Below are 17,919 nucleotides of genomic sequence, written 5' to 3'. Positions count from 1 at the left end.
AGGTGGCCCGTTTGGCCACACCACAGAACTTCTCCATCTTTTAGGCACATTAATGTTCCCTGTTACTAATTGCAGAGGGATCCTTACCTCCCCCCAAAGGGATCTCTGGACCTATTTAAAATGATACCCAAGGTTTCCAAATAATTCCAGATGTGCAAACATCTAAAGCTCATGAGTTATGTTTTAGACATTGAACAAACAAATATTAGATATGTTTGAAGGCAGCTGTACTTTTACATGTGCAGCTCTCTTTGTGAACTGTGGATGAGCAAACAGTCTGCACCCGTTCTCCCCCTGGCGCTGGGTGTAGGGCAGGGACTTCTGGAATGGGGCTCCAGCACTATTTTCACTAAGTTGGAGACCCTCTAGTCCCCATGAATATTCAGGCCCCGGTGAGGCTGAATCAAGCAAGTAACAGAGGGAAAGAAAGAAAATTATATAAAAAGTGAAACATTTCACTCATTGGGAATTTTCAATTATCTTCAGGTAATATGAATCAGCATCGATTAACCAGACTGCAAAATTACTGCAGAGTTCTCTGTATGCAAGCTTTTGACATAAAGCTGTGTACTGCTCTGTACCAAGTTTTAAAATGAATGTTTTGAAACAATAATAAATTGTTAGTCATACTTCTTTAGAATTTGTTAAAAGGGTGAGGAAGGAATTATTCAGTACCCATTTTGCTATGAAGTAGTTTGTGTATTTTCTTGTGTGTATCCAACCTGTGCATTATTCACCAGATAAAATGTTCCAGGCCAGAGGCTCTCAAGCTACCTTTTGGTTCAACGGATTGCAAATTGGTTCATCATCATGCTTTCCTCCAATCTAAATTATACTACCATATACTCATAATATGAAACTGCTGCATGTAAAGAATGTTTAATAATGATTTTTAGAAATAAGTATTTAGTTACAGCTGCCAGTGAAATGTGTGTGTCTGCTTCTCACTACGCTTCCCTCCTAGGTAAAACAGCCAGTCATGCTTTGCTGCTCATGTGGTAACCACATTCCACCCCCCGCTCCTGGCTCACATTCACTTCATTTTACATGTCCCCTGGAAAGGCTCTGCAAACTCTCAGAAGTCAGTGGATCTGAGTTTAAGAGAACCCATTTACAACTCTAGTTTGTGCCACTCAGTTTTATAAAACCGCTACAAAAGGAACAAAACTGGACAAACCACCTGGCATCAACTTCAGCACCGGAACCAACCATGGCAAACCCAGTCCTGTCAACTCTGCTGGATCCTCCATGATAATATCTGGGCACTTTTGCCAACATTTGGAGAGCTGTCCCCCAGACTGGTCAAGCAACAGCCTGATGTAGTCATATTCACCAAATTATATGTTACAGATAATGTCCCAGACATCAGCATCATCAACCCTGGGTATGCTCTGTCCCACTGGCACGACAGTTCGACCAGAACTGGTGGCACACTGGTATACAGTGAGAAGGGAGTCACCTTGCGAGTCCTCATCATTGGTTCCAGATCCCATGAAGTTTCATGATATCAGGTCAAACATGGGCAAGGAAACCTCTTGCTGATTACCACCAAGCACCCTTGCTCAGCTGATGAATCAGTGCTCCTCCATGTTGAACACCAATTGGAGGAAGCACTGAAGGTGACAAGTGCACAGAATGTACTCTGGGTAGGAGATGTCAATGTCCATCACCAAGAGTGGCCAGGTAGCACCATTACCAACTGAGCTGGCCCAGTCCTAAAGGATATAGCTACTAGACCAGGTCTGTTGCAGTGGCGAGCGAACCAACAAGAGGGAAAAACATACGCAATTTAATTTTTTATTCTTTCATGGGATATGGCTGTTGCTGGCTAGTATTTGTTGCCCAAGACTAATTGCCCTTAAACTGAGTGGCTTGCTAGGTCATTTCAGAGGGCATTTAAGTGTCAATCGCATTGAGGTAAGTCTGGAGTCACATATAGGCCAGACCAGGTAAGTGAAGCAGATTTCCTTCCCTAAAGGATAACAGTGACAATTGACAAGTGGCTTCATGGTTGCTATTAAGAAAACAAGCTTTTTGATTCTAGGTTTATTAATTGAACTTTAAATTCCACCAGCCTCCATGGTGGGATTTGAACCTTTGCCCCAAGTGTTAGTTTGGACCTCTGGGTTACCAATCCTGTGGCATTACCAGTTGACAGGCTGCCTCTCTTTTCTCAAAAGGCGGCAGCTGAGGATGACCTAGTAAAGGCATTTAAACATTGGGAAAGGTTTTGATAGAATGGATACAGAATGTTTCCTCTTGTAGGGAAGAGCATAACTAGAGGCAACCAATATAAGATGTATTCCTATATGATAAAGGCCTTCCATTTGCCTTTTTTGATTATTTTTTGTACCTGTTCATGACATTTTAATGACTAATGCATTTAGACCCCCAAAGTCTCTTTGGATTTTCACTGTTTCAGCTTTTCATCATTTGGTAAGTAGGCCGTTCTATCCATTTTAAGTTGAAAAGTGGATACCTCACATTTGCTTACATTGAAATCTATTTGTCACAGTTTTACCTATTCACTTCACATTACAATCAGATGTTGATAGGTTTTGCTCCAACTACACAGCTTAGCTATCTTTGTGTCACTGCCAAGTTTGGTTTCCTATTCCATCATCTAAATCATTAATAAATGCAGTGAATAGTGGAAGATCCAAACAGATCCTCGTGGGACACCAGTAGTTACATCCTGCCAATTCCAGTACCTGCCCATTATCCCTGCTCTCTGTCTTCTGCTGCTCAAGTGCTCAGCCTATTTCCTGGTCTGGTCAATAATTTTCCTTCAATTCCGTGAACTTCCACTTCTAACCCAGAGTAGAAGGCACTTTATGCAATGCCTCCTGGAAGTCTAATCATCCAGAGACTTTCCTTATATCCACTACTTTAAGTTAGCTCCTCAAAAAATTCAATCAGGTACATCAGGCATGATGTGCCTTTTTCTAATCCACGCTGGTTTCCTCTGATCAACTAAACTGTACAAAGGCAGCCTTTAAATGGGTAGATTGGAACATAAGTAGTTTGCCCAGACTGGACAGGCTGAAGATCAAATAAAATTATAAATCATACACAGAATCAGAAGCCGAGCCCAGCTCCATCTGGAGAATGGGTTTATGCCAGGTACTACACTTTGTCCGGACAGTGTAGGAGTTTGGACAGATTTACAACGTACCTTACCAGACTTGGGAGGGTTATTGCCTTCACAGGGTGGCATGAGTAATCAACATGTTCTAACAGTGATTTTCCTCCATCAGAACCTGTTCATTGATCGGATTGGACGTAAAGTGCTGCTTATGGGAGGTTACAGCTTGATGGTTGTTTGCGGGATATTGTTCACCATCTCACTGACTCTCCAGGTGAGTTGCAGTTTCTTTCTCAACGTTAAAAGAAAGTTGGAACATGTGTACATTCAGGATAAGATTCCTGCTTCCAGGAATACCCATACCACATATGGTGTGTTTGTGTAGGATGGTAATTGTAAACTTTTCAAAATCGTGGAAATAACATTTGTGTTGGGCCTTTCAATGGAGGACAGTGATATTTTTTAAAGTGTGGGATGGCACAGCATTATCTCAATTCCCTGTTGCATTTGTGGGGCCCATTTAGAATGGACAAGGATACATTCACTTACACAGTGATTGCACCTTCTGGTGCTCTCCAGAATGTTTGGGTGATCTGAATAGCACTCAAATAGCATTAAATCGGTGGGCGCTTGCACCATTATAACTGCATCTCTGATACTCCTGCCTTGGGGGACCACAAAATGGGACATAGCTGCCTGTACTAGTTTAGGTGGCGGGGGTGGGGCAGGGAGGGTATGGAAACTCGCCACTGTTTATCTGCCAAGCTTCACGCAACAATTACCCCTTTATTGGTGGATCAGTACACATCTCAATCTCCCAATCTAAATTTCACTTCACCAATCCATGATGCCAGTCTATCTCTTCCTTCTAGATGTACTGGTTGATGATCCATGATGCGGCATATCTGTGGCCGAAGCTCTGAGAAATCCTAGCCCTGGGAATCTCTCCACTCTGGCCTCCCCACACCTCCTCATAAAGAGCAGACTGCCCCCATGCAAGACCAGGTCCCAATATATCCAGGTCCTGGTGGAGTTTGCAGGCATTTTGGTGAATTTCTGCCAGCATTACAGCTGGTGTCCATCTGAACAGCTAAGGGAGTTCATTCCCTTAATTTTCTATTTTTACTGCCCAAGGTAATTTGGACATGGAACCATTTCACAATTTATACTGATGAAATATATAGGATAGAATGGCTGGTAAATAAGTATTAAGCCAAGTCATAAGCTAGTTGTAAATGTCTTTGTGAGTGGTTGCAAGTGCTATTAAGGTAGGGCTTAAACTATTTTGGTAGGGGATGGGAAGCAGGATGCAACATTAGAAAGGAAAACCGAGGTTCACAAAGGACTGGGAGGTAAACAGCGCTAGAATAATAAATAGTAAGGGGCGGGGTCATTGTTATAGAGAATGCTGTAACATCCAAATTATTTACATATATGCGAACCCATGAAGTTTGGTAAATGGGGCAGCAGAGTGGTGCAGTTGTTAGCACTGCTGCCTCACAGTGCCAGGAATCTGGGTTTGATTCCTGGCTTGGGTCATTGTCTGTGCAGTGTCTGCATGTTCTCCCTGTGCCTTGTGGGTTTCCTCCAGGTGTTCCGGTTTCCTCCCACAGCCTGGAAGGCTGTGTTGGTTGGGCGCATTGGCTGTGCTAAATTCTCCCTCAGTGTACCCAAACAGGCGACTAGGGAATTTTCACAGTAATTTCATAATATAAGCCTACTTGTGACAATAATAATAATAAACTTGATAAACTTAAAAAAATAAGATTGGTCAGCTACAGGCACGGGCAGACATGTGGGAATATGATGTCATGAGGAGCTACTGTAATAAAGGCTGAATATTCCTGAATATAAGGGCCAGGATTTAATGTAGACGACACTGGAAAGCCTCATGATTCTTTTCTCTGAGAGATCCAATGCACTTCAATCAGGCACTCATCTGGGCAGAGTAAGGCCTCCCATACGATTTAGCGCCTAGTAAGGCAGAAAACCCATCCCTGGAACTGCTGGCCACTGAAGACCAAATTGATAAAGAGGAGGGATGAGAAAGGCTATCTCACCAGGAACAGATGAGATGCATCTGAGGATACTAATTGAAGAAAGGATGAAAATTGCAGAAGCACTGGTGATACTTTTACAATCCTTCTTAGATACAGGAGAGCTGCTGGAGGACTAGAGACTTGTCAGTTTAAATCCCTTGTTCAAAAGGGGGTGTTAAGATAACCCCAGCAACTAAGGCCAGTCAGTTGAACCTCATGGTGGGAAAATGATTAGAAACAAATTCTGGGATAAATTTAATCTAGACAAATATGGATTAATTAAAGAAAGCCAGTATGAATTTATTAAAGGCAAATCATGTTTAACTAATTTTATTTTTGATGAGGAACAGAGAGAGTTAATGAGGGTGACATTTTTATTTTGTGGGATCCATCAGGGAATGTGGATATTTTTAGGAAGACCTGCATTTATTGCCGTCCTTAATTGCCCTTGAATCGAAAATTTCAGAAGGCAGTTAAGAGCCAACCAAATGCTGTGTGTCTGGAGTCACATGGAGACCACACCAGGTAAAGACAGTAGATTTCCAACGCTAAAGGCTATTAGTGAACCATACTGGTTTCTACAACAATTGGTGATGGTTTCATGGTCACTATTACTGAGACTTTTTCCAAGTGGCAGGCAGTGACTAGCGGGGTACTGCAGGGATCAATGCTAGGACCCCCAGCTATTCATAATGTATGAGATGAGGAACTAAATGTATTATCTCCAAATTTGCAGATGACACAAAGCTGGGAGGAGGGTGAGCTCTGAGGAGGATACAGAGATGCTTCAGTGTGATTTGGAAAAACTGAATGTGTGGGTGAATGCATGGCAAATGTAATATCATGTGGATAAATGTGAGGTTATCAACTTTGGTAGCAAAAGCAGGAAGGCAGATTATTATCTGAATGGCTAAAAATTAAGAGAGGGGAGTGTGCAAAGAGACCTGGGTGTCCTTGTACATCAGTTGCTGAATGTAAGCATTCAGGTGCAGCAGGAAGTGTGCTGGCCTTTATAGCAAAAGGATTCGAGTGCAGGAGCAGGGATGTTTTGCTGGAGCTATACAGGGCCTTGGTGAGACCACAGCTGGGATATTGTGTGCAGTTTTGGTCCCCTTATCTGAGGAAGGATGTTCTTGCTATGGAGGGAGTACAGCGAAGGTTTAGCAGACTGATTCCTGGGATGGCAGGACTGACGTATGAGGAGAGGTTGAGTTGGTCAGGATTATATTTGCTGGAGTTCAGAAGAATGAGGGGGAATCTCATAGAAACCTATAAAATTCTAATAGGACTAGAAGGGGTAGATGCAGGAAGGATGTTCCTGTGGTGGGTGAGACCAGAACCAGGGGTCACAGTCTGAGGATATGAGGTAAATCATTTAGGACAGAGATGAGGGAGGGTGAGCCTGTGGAATCCACTACCATAAAAAGAAGTTGATGACAAAACATTGGATGTTTTCAAGGAGTTAGATATAGCTCTTGGGGCTATTGGTATCAAAGGATATGGGGGGAAAAGCAGGAACGGGTTACTGAGTTAGATGCTCAGCCATGATCATGAATGGCAGAGCAGGCTTAAAGGCCCTTGTCTACGCCTAAAATGGGGTGGTAATATGATTAATATTACAACAAAAGATCTATATAGGGGAGGTACGAATGGAAAACAAACAAAAAGATGAAAAACAAGCTGCTGTCCAAAAACATTGAAAAACACAAAGATGGGGACAATGTTTATGATCTGAATTTGTTGAACTCAGTGTTGAGTCTGGAAGGCTGTAAAGTGCTCAATCCAAAGAAGAGGTTCTGAGCCAAGGAGCTTTATTGGAACAGTGCTGCTCAACTACCTTCTGAGAGTGTCTGATGTTTGCATCTCAGATTGTCCAGAATTCAAGATTACATTCTAAGGAAGTTCTAAGGAAGTCATATTTGACTCAAAACATTAACGCCTTTTTTCTCTCCACAGATGCTGCCAGACCTGCTGAGTACTTCCAGCACTTATTATTTTACGTTACATAGAACTGGGTGAAATTTAGAGCACAGAACAGGCCATTTAGCCCAACTAGAACAGTGTAGGAGGGCGAGGACAAAGAGGTCATACTGGGAGTGGAGCGGAGAATTAAATTGTCAGGTGACTAGAAACTTGGGGACACAACTGTGGACTGAATGGTGGTGTTCCACATAGCAATCACATCCAATCTACATGAAGACCAAACTGGGGGGGGGGAGGGTGACAGTTTCTCTAATCCACAATGTCAGTTTTACATCTAGCTGGCATGTTAAAAATCTACCCTAATGAACATTTAGATTATTTTAATGCGGGTGATAGGATAGCCTCCCTCAGCAAGCGATGCCAACCCCAGCCTTGCAATCTTGTCCTGAAGTGGTGCTCGAAACACAACTATCTGACTCGGGTGAATGTTACTCACTGAGCTTTGCTGACACTGCCAGTAGGTGGCGAGAGGAAGGGCTCAGCCCTGTATGTTTTAATAACATTCTTTATCTGTTGATCTAGGATAAAATCAGTTGGATGCCATATCTGAGCATGGTCTGCATCTTTGCATCCATCTTAAGCTTCGGAATTGGGCCAGGTAGGTTGTCTGCTCTAAAGCATTCTTATAATACAGAAATAAACAATTCCTCACTGAGAACCACCTCATGTGAGCTGCCCTGACTATGTGAGGAGTTAGTGTGCTCTAATGCTCACCGACAGGTTGAGAGTGTCTGGGGGTTTGCATCTACGATTGTCCAGAACTCAATATTACATCGTTCTGAGAAAGAGTCATATTGACTCCAAACATTAACTCTGTTACTCTCTCCATAGATGCTGTCAGACCTGCTGAGTATTTCCAGAACTTTGTTTTTATTTCAAAATTACACAGATAAAAAGTTAAAGTTTATTTATTAGTCACAAGTAGGCTTACATTAACACTGCAATGAAGTTACTGTAAAGCACAGTATTGGGCTATTTGGCACAACTGATCTGTGAAGGTATTCATGCTCCACACAAGTTTCCACCTACTCCATTCAGCCCATCAGCAAAATTGTCTATTCCTTTCTCCCACATGTATTTATCTAGCTTCTCCTTAAATATATCTTTGCTATTTCTCTCAAGTACTCCAAATAATACCAACTTCTTCATTCCAACCAGTCTCTCAGTTTCACCTGAATTCATTATTATAATTATTAATATCCTGTCCTGGGCGGCACAGTGGTTAGTACTGCTGCCTCACAGTGCCAGAGACCTGGGTTCAATTCCGGCCTTGGGCCACTGTCTATGTGGAGTTTGCACATTCTCCCCGTGTCTGTGTGGGTTTCCTCCGGGTGCTCCAGTTTCCTCCCACAGTCCAAAGATGTGCAGGTTAAGTTGATTGGCCATGGTAAATTGACCTTAGTGCCAGGGGATTAGCTGGTTAAATATGTGGGGTTACGGGAATAGGGCCTGGGTGGGATTCTGGTCAGTGCAGACTCGATGGGCCGAATGGCCTCCTTCTGCACTGTAGGGATTCTATGATTCTATTAATGGCCTCTAGTTTTGCACTCCCCACAAGGAGAAACATCATCTGTTAAAGTTCTTCATACTTTTAAAGACCGTTTACTACCTTCTAGAGGAAAGAATCCAGCGTGATCAGTCTTTCCTGATCATTATAACCACCCAGATCTGGTATCATCCTTGTTAATTTTAAATTAGTCTGTGGACAAGAGTAGCTTGAATTTCCTTAATCACATTTTGGTTTAAACGTTTCAAGTTTCCTTTGTGATTTGTTTTGTGCAGTAACTCATTAAGAGGCTGCACTTTAAAGTTGTGTCTCAGTTCATTTGATTTAGTTTAATTGGTTATTGTTATTTTAAAACAGGAGTAGCTGGATTTTCTTCACTGTTACATGCCACTGGACTCTCAAGCTGACTCAACTCAGGTCAACAGGGGTTGAATGGGAACATCTGTGCTCTCATTCCAGGAATGGGTTGGTAGCTCTGAGCTCTCATCCAAATTTCTCATGAAGCGATTCCCTTCCTTTTACACTTTCCCAGCTTTCTCTGCTCCTTCCTTTGAGCTATTGTCTCTGGCTGTAGTTCATATGAAATAGTGTTTGCATTCACCTGCTCTAATGCTAAGTAGGAGACCGCCCTCCGACCCTGTAGACTCTGGCAGAGGTCAGCATTGGAGGGCACGGCCCTGATGCAACTATCAGGATTGCAATCTGTGGAATTTCAGAACTGTAACGTTTCCATTTGGTTCAGTGTCACCCCCTACCTCGGTGCTCTATGTTGTGTACCTCAGTTACAATGACTGTAGTATATGAAGACTGTATTCACTTGTTGACTGCTCATAAACAATGTCTCTCTTCTTCCCTATCCCGCGTTTATTGATGACTCCTTTGCCCTTAGCCGGAGTAACCGGGATCATTCCGATGGAGATCTTTGACCAAACTGCACGGCCTGCAGCTTACATGATCAATGGCTCCCTGCAATGGATAAATCTTACTATTGTTGGGTTGGCTTTTCCATTCATTGTTGTAAGTATTTTGAACAAAGACTAAACGCAACCTAATATTGTGTGAGGGGATAAGACTTCACACTGTATATTTTTATAAAATATATATAGGTATGCTCATCACTATTTCTAAAATTTTTATAACTGAACCAAGACCTGTAAAATGAACAAAAGAAGCAACCTTGCAGTTTCAGGGACACTCACAACTTGTTGTCAGCGAGTTGATGACCACCTGTGGACTGCACAGCCCAGCTACAAAGGAGCTACATGAAATGCATTTGTATTTGATAAGCCAGGTTGGCCACTGAAGGCAGAACATCTACTGAGACAATAGCCGATCAAGCATTCACTATAGCCCATAATGGCTGAGATGGTTGAAATTGAGAGGAAAGCAGAAAAGGTTCACACTGAAATGAAACTGAACTTCCTGGTCTCAGGAAATCAGGAGTAAGCTGAGGTTTAGAAATCAAAACTAAACCCTGTTGAAAGAAATAAAAAAAGACTCAAATCTGTCTGACCAGGGCAGTGGCAATTATTGAATCCACGGAAGGAAACTCGAGGAGAGGCTAGATCCAGAAGCTGAGAATAAAAAAAAAGAATAAGTTACTGCAGATGCTGCTGTTTAAAGTTTATTTATTAGTGTTGCAAGTAGGTTTACATTAATACTGCAATGAAGTTACTGTGAAAATCCACCAGCTGCCTCATTCCGACGTCTGTTCGGGTACACTGAGGGAGAATTTAGCATGGCCAATGCACCTCACCAGCACGTCTTTCGGACTGTGGGAGGAAACCGGAGCACCCGGTGGAAACTACGTCGACACGGGGAGAACATGCAGATTCCGCACAAACAGTGACCCAAACCGGGGAATCGAACTCGGGTCCCTGGTGCTATGAGGCCGCAGTGCTAACCACTGTGCCACCCCTTGAAGATAACAGTCGTGGATTTAGAACCACCCGGACTGAGTTGAGGAGGTTCTGCAGACATGCGTCATTTGTGCTGAAGGTACTGTCTGTGGAAATAGTGTTGGTTGTACCTTGTTGTTGTCTGGGAATCAGACTAGCTCCTCAGAGGAGGAGCTGAAATTCCACATATGGAAGACTGTTTGAAGGACTTTGTGAATTCTTGTGATTTTACTATTCTGAATGGGCTGCTAGTTTGTTAATCTCAATGGTATCTGCCATTTGCTGCATAATTTATATTCAACTGCAATTTTCCTGCTAATTCATGTTTAACTCCTGTTAATCCTTGAAGTTAGAGTACAGGGTAGATAATATGTCATGTTTGCTGACTCTTGTGTGGCAAATGTTCTTCTGCTGGACATGTGGAATCTTGTGGCTTCATTCCCTTAGTGAATTACTGGGATTTCGTACTTCTTCTATTCACAAGGAAAGTTATTGATCGTCGCTGAGATTGTGGCATGGTGCCCTGATAATCTCCCACCTCTGCCTGAGAGAGTTTGGTTCCTGCCAATGTGCCGAGCAGAGTTTGCCAATTCCCCAGAACTGTCCTGGAATCTCCAGCAACTGGAGAATCAGGCGCCGGAGTGTGGCGACGAGGGGATTTTCATAACGGCTTCATTGCAATGTTAATGTAAGCCCACTTGTGACACGAATAAATAAACTTAAACATAAGAATAATCTCCAGGACCTTGCTGAGAAGGAAAAATCATAGTGCCATTAAAAATCCTTCTTATTAAAAAGTACACTTTGAGCATTTTTGCTGGTTGTAGGGATATTCATCAAGAAACATCCAATCAGATAATCAGTTCCCTTTCCATTGATTGCTCATTCTGTGCAACCAATAGTAGGGACCTGGGTGTGCAAGTCCACAGATCTTTGAAGGTGACGTCACAGGTGGAGAAGGTGGTGAAGAAGGCATATGGCATGCTTGCCTTTATAGGACGGGGCATAGAGCATAAAAGTTGGGGTCTGATGTTGCAGATGTATAGAACGTTGGTTCGGCCGCATTTGGAATACTGCGTCCAGTTCTGGTCGCCACACTACCAGAAGGACGTGGAGGCTTTGGAGAGAGTACAGAGGAGGTTTACCAGGATGTTGCCTGGTATGGAGGGGCTTGGTTATGAGGAGAGATTGGGGAAACTGGGGTTGTTCTCCTTGGAAAGACGGAGGATGAGGGGAGACTTAATAGAGGTGTATAAAATTATGAAAGGCATAGATAGGGTGAACGGTGGGAAGCTTTTCCCCGGGTCGGTGGTGACGTTCACGAGGGGTCATAGGTTCAAGGTGAAGGGGAGGAGGTTTAACACAGATATCAGAAGGACATATTTTACACAGAGGGTCGTGGGGGCCTGGAATGTGTTGCCGGGCAAGGTGGTGGAGGCGGACACACTGGGAACGTTTAAGACTTATCTAGACAGCTATATGAACGGAGTGGGAATGGAGGGATACAAAAGAGTGGTCTAGTTTGGACCAGGGGGCGGCGCGGGCTAATTGTTCTTTGTTTCTCGTTTCAAGGCTTCATTCTATGATCATCTTGCTGGTGCCAGTACAGAGCGAGACTGCGGATAGTTGGGAACCTGTCTCGGGGGCAGGGAATTCATATGGTGTTCGTAAAGCAGAAGTGGAAATGAATAGGGTTGGGAAGCATTTTCTGATCAGGGCCAGTGTGATCTCCTGGACTCGTTTCGATCGCCACAGGGGGTCGGAGAGGAATTTCCCAGATTTTCTTTTTCCCCATATTGGCCTGGGGTTTTCACTCTGGGTTTTCGCCTCTCCCTGGAGATCACATGGTCTGGAATGGGGGGGGTGGGGGTGAGTTAATAGGTTGTGATGAACAAAGCATCGTAGCTGTGAGGGACAGCTCGGTGAATAGGATATTAGGATGTAGATAGGCTGGAAAATTGGGCGGGGATCCTGGATTCAGGATTCAATCCTGGACCGGGGAGCGGCGCGGGCTTGGAGGGCCGAAGGGCCTGTTCCTGTGCTGTATTGTTCTTTGTTCTTTGTTCTAGTGTATGGGGGCAAGATAGATAGAGGCAGAAGGTCATGTGATGATATTTCCAGGGATAAGGCCAACTGGAGATGGCAGCTTCAAAGAGTACGGCTAGAGTTCTCCGTACTCGCATGCCTCACCACCGCTGCCAGCGAGAATGGAGAATTTGGCGCGCAGCCAAAACTCTATTCACTGCAGCGGGACTGGAGAATCCCAGCCACGGGCGAGGTCGGAGAATTCCAGCCTACAGGTCCACTGCAGGGAGGGTAAAAGATCTCAGAGGAAGAGCTATTTACACCACCTCGTGATCATTGACCTAGTTATTGACCTAGTGAGCTCTGCTGAGAATCAACAGCAACATCGGAGAGGCTTGCAGGCAGCTGTGCTATTTGTTCTCCTGGTATGAGACAAAAATTGGAAGAAATAAAAATAACTTGACACCCTAAAGAAAAGAAATAAACAGAAAATACTGGAAATAGTCAGTGTAAGAAGTCTCACAACACCAGGTTAAAGTCCAACAGGTTTGTTTGGAATCATGAGCTTTCAGAGCGCTGCTCCTTCATCAGGTGAGTGGAGAGGTTGGTTTCACAAACACGGCATATCTAGGCAGAGACTCAATTGCAAGATAATGTAACTCCACATCATGGCTACCATCGACACCGCAAACTGCCGGCTCAAAGTGGAGAGGATCTCCAAGACATTATCTTGCAATTGTGTCTTTGTCTAGATATGCCATGTTTGTGAAACCCACCTCACCACTCACCTGATGAAGGAGCAGAGCTCCAAAAGCTCATGATTCCAAATAAACCTGTTGGACTTTAATCTGGTGTTGTGAGACTTCTTACTGTGCCCACCCCAGTCCAACGCCGGCATCTCCACAGCATGGAAATACTCAGGTCAGGCAGCATTCATAGAGAGAGAGATAGTTAATTTTTTTTCTGAATTCATTTGTGAGGTGTGAGATTTGTTGACAGTCCCAGTATTTATTTCCAATTGCCCTTGTGAAGCTGGTGTTGAGCTCTTGAATATAGGTGTGGGACAGCTACTTGTCAAACACATGCTGAGGATCTGGAGTCAAATGTAGGCCAGGTCGGGAAAGGGTGGCAGATTTCCTTCCTTCTCTCTAAAAGACATGAGTGAACCAGATGGGGTTTTACAACAATTTAATAGTTTCATGGTCACTATGAATGGTACTAACTTTTAATTTCAGGGTTTAAAAGAAAATTTAAAGCCCTCGGCTAACGTGATGTGATTTGAATTCATATCTCCATATCACTGGCTCAGGTTCCAAGGTTATTTGTTCAGCTCTTTACCTAAAGGGTGGTGAGAATGTGGAGCACAGCGAGTGGTTGAAGCAAGTAATATAGATGCATATAAGGGTAAGCTGGACAAGCAATATGACAGGGAAAGAAATGGATGAACATCATGGTAGATTTAAATAAGAAAAGTTGGAGGAGGCTCGAGTGGGGCATAAACACCACAAGGACTGGTTGGGCCTGATGGCCTATTTCTCTGCCATGTATCCTACGTAAACCGGAAAAGGTTATAGAACTGTTGCAGGCTTGAAGTGATTACACAGACAAAGAAAGGAGTTGGGGGAGGTAAGAACAGCAGGGAAAGACTGTGATAGGGTGGAAAACTGAGGTGGCACAGTGGTTGGAACTGCTGACTCACAGTGCCAGGGACCCAGGTTCGATTCCGGTCTCGAGTGACTGTGTGAAATTTGCGCATTCTCCCCATGTCTGCATGGGTTTCCTCCCACACTCCAAAAATGTGTGATTAGGTTGATTGGTCATGCTAAATTGCCCCTTCGTGTCAGGGGGATTAGTGGGGTAAATGCGTGGGGTTACAGGGATAGGGTGGGATTGTTGTCGGTATAGGCTCAATAGACCAAATGGCCTTCTCCTGCACTGTAGGGATTCCATAATAGATGTGTGGTGAACCATCGTTGGTTCCCACTGGATAGTACCGAGCCAGGGTCTGGCCAGTACTACAAGTATGTACATATGTTGCTGTTGGGTTAGGGATGGGTTGTTCTACTTGTTGCTGTTGGGGTTAGGGATGGGTTGTGCTACTTGTTACTGTTGGGGTTAGGGTGGGGTTGTTACACCTTTGTATTATAGTTATTGTGGTACATCCCAGTCGGGCTCCGCCTCCTGGGAGAGGTATAAAGGTCCCTGCTCTGGCTGGGACCCCTCAGTCTGGGATCGTGTATATAATTGGTAGCTGCTTTGTTACAGCAAATAAAAGCCTTTATTTCCTGAGCATCAAGCCTCGTGTATGATAACGCGCATCAATTTTATTTGCTGTAAATAAACTCTCGTCGAAGAAAAAAAAAAGAGAGTATGGAGCAGATACTGAAGCCTGAACGCCTTACATTAGATCCACGTGCGGTGGGCGCCTCCAACACCTTCGACCACTGGCTGAAGTGTTTCGAAGACGACCTGGCAGCCTCCGCAGCGGTCACCACAGATGATGACAGACTCCGGGTCCTCCATGCGAGGGTAAGTAACACTGTCTACCTCACGATCCGTGCGGCCACCGATTACACAAAGGCCCTCGAGCTTCTGAAGAAGCATTATATCAAACCGCCCAACGAAATACACGCTCGTTACCTCTTCGCCACTCGACGACGGCAGTCTGGCGAAACGATGGAGGAATACGCGAACTAACGCCTACAGCTAGCCAGGGGCTGTAACTGCAAAGCTGTGTCGGCTGAGCAGAGTATGAACGACCTCGCCCGAAATGCGTTTGTGGCGGGAGTCGGATCGTCGTACATTCGACTTAAACTACTGGAGAAAGGTAACCTTGACCTTACCCAGGCAATAGAGCTAGCGGAGATGCTGGAGACGGCCTCCAAAAGCCTAGTATTGTATCCTGAAGACCACGTGGAGACAACGTGGCAGGAGCAGTCGCCAATCCCTCCTCGTCCCTCAGGTTCGAAATGCTGCGTAATGGCGTGCTCACACTCGGGCCAGACGACGGCCCGCGGTGTTACTTCTGTGGGGGAGCGAAGCATAGTCGGCAACGGTGTCCCGCTAAAGCTGTGTTGTGCTCCGCCTGCGGTAAGAAGGGGCACTATTCGAAAGTGTGCCGATCCAAATCTAGGAACAGCAGTGCGGCCTGCGATTCCTCAGAGCCCGGTTGTTCGTCGTCGAAATCGTCGAGGATTTCATCCACGTGCGAGGCCAGGACGACGCCATTATGGTCGATGGAGTCGGAGATGTGTGACCACCAGGGGTCGCTGAGTTTGGCGCCATCATCCACGTACGACCTATGGGAGCGGCCATGTTGGTCGGCACTGACCGCGAACGACCAGCAGGGGTCATCCTCGTCAATTTCAGCTGCCTGCAGTGGCGCTCATGAACCTACGGTGGCGTCGATCATCCTGGACCAGGCCAAGCCTCATAGACGTGACAAATCTATGATGGACATTAAGGTAAATGACCACTTGATTTATTGTCCGGGAGCACTGAGAGCTTTATCCACCCAGACGCTGTGAAGCGGTGTGGACTCCGGATTCAACCTGTCAAACAGGCAATTTCTATGGCATCGAGGTCCCGGTCTGTCACCGTGCTAGGGAGTTGCGTGGTAACTTTAATGGTGCAAGGCACAGTTTACGAGCGTTTCAAGCTCCTAGTGTTGCCGCACCTTTGCGCGCCAATACTTCTCGGACTAAACTTCATGGTCCACTTGAGGAGTGTAACCCTACAGTACGGTGGGCCACTCCCTTCGCTTTCGGTGGGAGAACAGCAGCCTCCAAATTGCCCAACGCGCCCCGCCTGTAGCCTCTCGACGCTGAAGATCACCACACCCTCCCTGTTCCAGAATCTTGTGCCAGGCTGCAAGCCCATTGCGACTAAGAGTAGGCGTTAGAGCGCTGAGGATCGGATCTTCATTCGATCTGAGGTTCAGCGGCTCCTCAAAGAAAGGATCATACAACCCAGCGCTAGTCCGTGGAGAGCGCAGGTCGTGGTGGTCAAGAGCGGGAACAAACCCCGGATGGTCATTGACTATAGTCAGACCATTAATCGATACACGCAGCTGGATGCGTATCCCCTCCCGTGCATATCTGACATGGTCAATCAGATTGCGCAGTACCGGGTGTTCTCCACCAAAGACCTCAAGTCTGCCTACCACCAACTCCCCATTCGCCCAGAGGACCGACAATACATGGCTTTTGAGGCGGATGGTCGCTTGTATCACCTTCTCAGGGTTCCCTTTGGTGTCAACAATGGGGTCTCGGTCTTCCAGCGTGCTATGGACCGAATGGTGGACCAGAACGGGCTGCGGGCTACCTTCCCGTACCTAGATAATGTCACCATCTGCGGCCATGACCAGCAGGACCACGACACGAATCTCCTGAATTTCCTACGCACTGCATCTCGCCTGAACCTGACCTACAACAGGGAGAAGTGTGTGTTTCGTACGCGCCGTTTAGCCATCCTAGGATACGTGGTGGAAAACGGGGTCATTGGCCCTGATCCAGACCGTATGCGCCCCCTTTCTGAACTTCCCCTGCCCACTAGTGCAAAAGCACTGAGAAGATGCTTAGACTTCTTCTCTTATTATGCGCAGTGGGCTCCCAATTACGCGGACAAAGCCCGTCCGCTCATTAAGTCCACTACTTTTCCCCTAACACCAGAGGCTCGATTGGCCTTCGATAAATTAAAAGCCGACATCGCGAAAGCCACGATGCACGCTGTTGATGAGTCCATCCCCTTTCAGGTGGAGAGCGATGCATCTGATTTCGCCCTGGCTGCCACACTTAACCAGGCGGGCAGGCCCGTCGCATTTTTTTCCCGCACCCTCCAAGGCCCCGAAATTCGGCATTCAGCGGTGGAAAAGGAGGCCCAGGCCATTGTGGAGGCCGTCAGGCACTGGCGCCATTACTTGGCGGGAAAACGGTTCACCCTGATCACGGACCAGCGGTCCGTGGCGTTCATGTTTAATAACATGCAGAGGGGCAAGATCAAGAATGACAAGATCTTGCGGTGGAGAATTGAACTCTCCACCTATAACTATGACATCATGTACCGTCCAGGGAAACTCAATGAGCCCTCGGATGCCCTCTCGCGTGGAACATGCGCCAGTATACAGGAGGACCGTTTGCAGGCTCTCCATAATGACCTATGCCATCCTGGGGTCACTCGGCTCTACCACTTTATAAAAGCCCGCAATCTGCCCTACTAGGTGGAGGACGTCAGGTCCATAACAAGAAGCTGTCGGGTATGCGTGGAATGCAAATCGCACTTTTACCGACCTGACCGGGCACATTTAGTCAAGGCCACTCGTCCCTTCGAGAGACTGAGTGTCGATTTTAAGGGCCCCCTTCCCTCAACAGATCGGAATGTGTA

The 17,919-nt window shown here is 45.6% G+C and overlaps 1 protein-coding gene across 1 annotated transcript in view; it reads left to right on the top strand.

Moving 5' to 3' along the window:
• The window catches only part of LOC144502267 (solute carrier family 2, facilitated glucose transporter member 11-like), a 40,038-nt gene that overhangs the window by 19,838 nt on the left and 2,281 nt on the right, over positions 1-17,919 (top strand). Inside the window, exons 9-11 of the mRNA XM_078226090.1 lie at positions 3,258-3,359; positions 7,630-7,705; positions 9,504-9,631. Of these exons, the coding sequence (XP_078082216.1) occupies positions 3,258-3,359; positions 7,630-7,705; positions 9,504-9,631 (306 nt within the window). The remainder of the gene's footprint in view (positions 1-3,257; positions 3,360-7,629; positions 7,706-9,503; positions 9,632-17,919) is intronic.

This window comes from Mustelus asterias, chromosome 13, assembly GCF_964213995.1.
Source record: "Mustelus asterias chromosome 13, sMusAst1.hap1.1, whole genome shotgun sequence".
NCBI lineage: Eukaryota > Metazoa > Chordata > Chondrichthyes > Carcharhiniformes > Triakidae > Mustelus > Mustelus asterias.
Note: the sequence above shows the minus strand (reverse complement) of the source record. Positions and strands in the feature narration are given on the sequence as shown.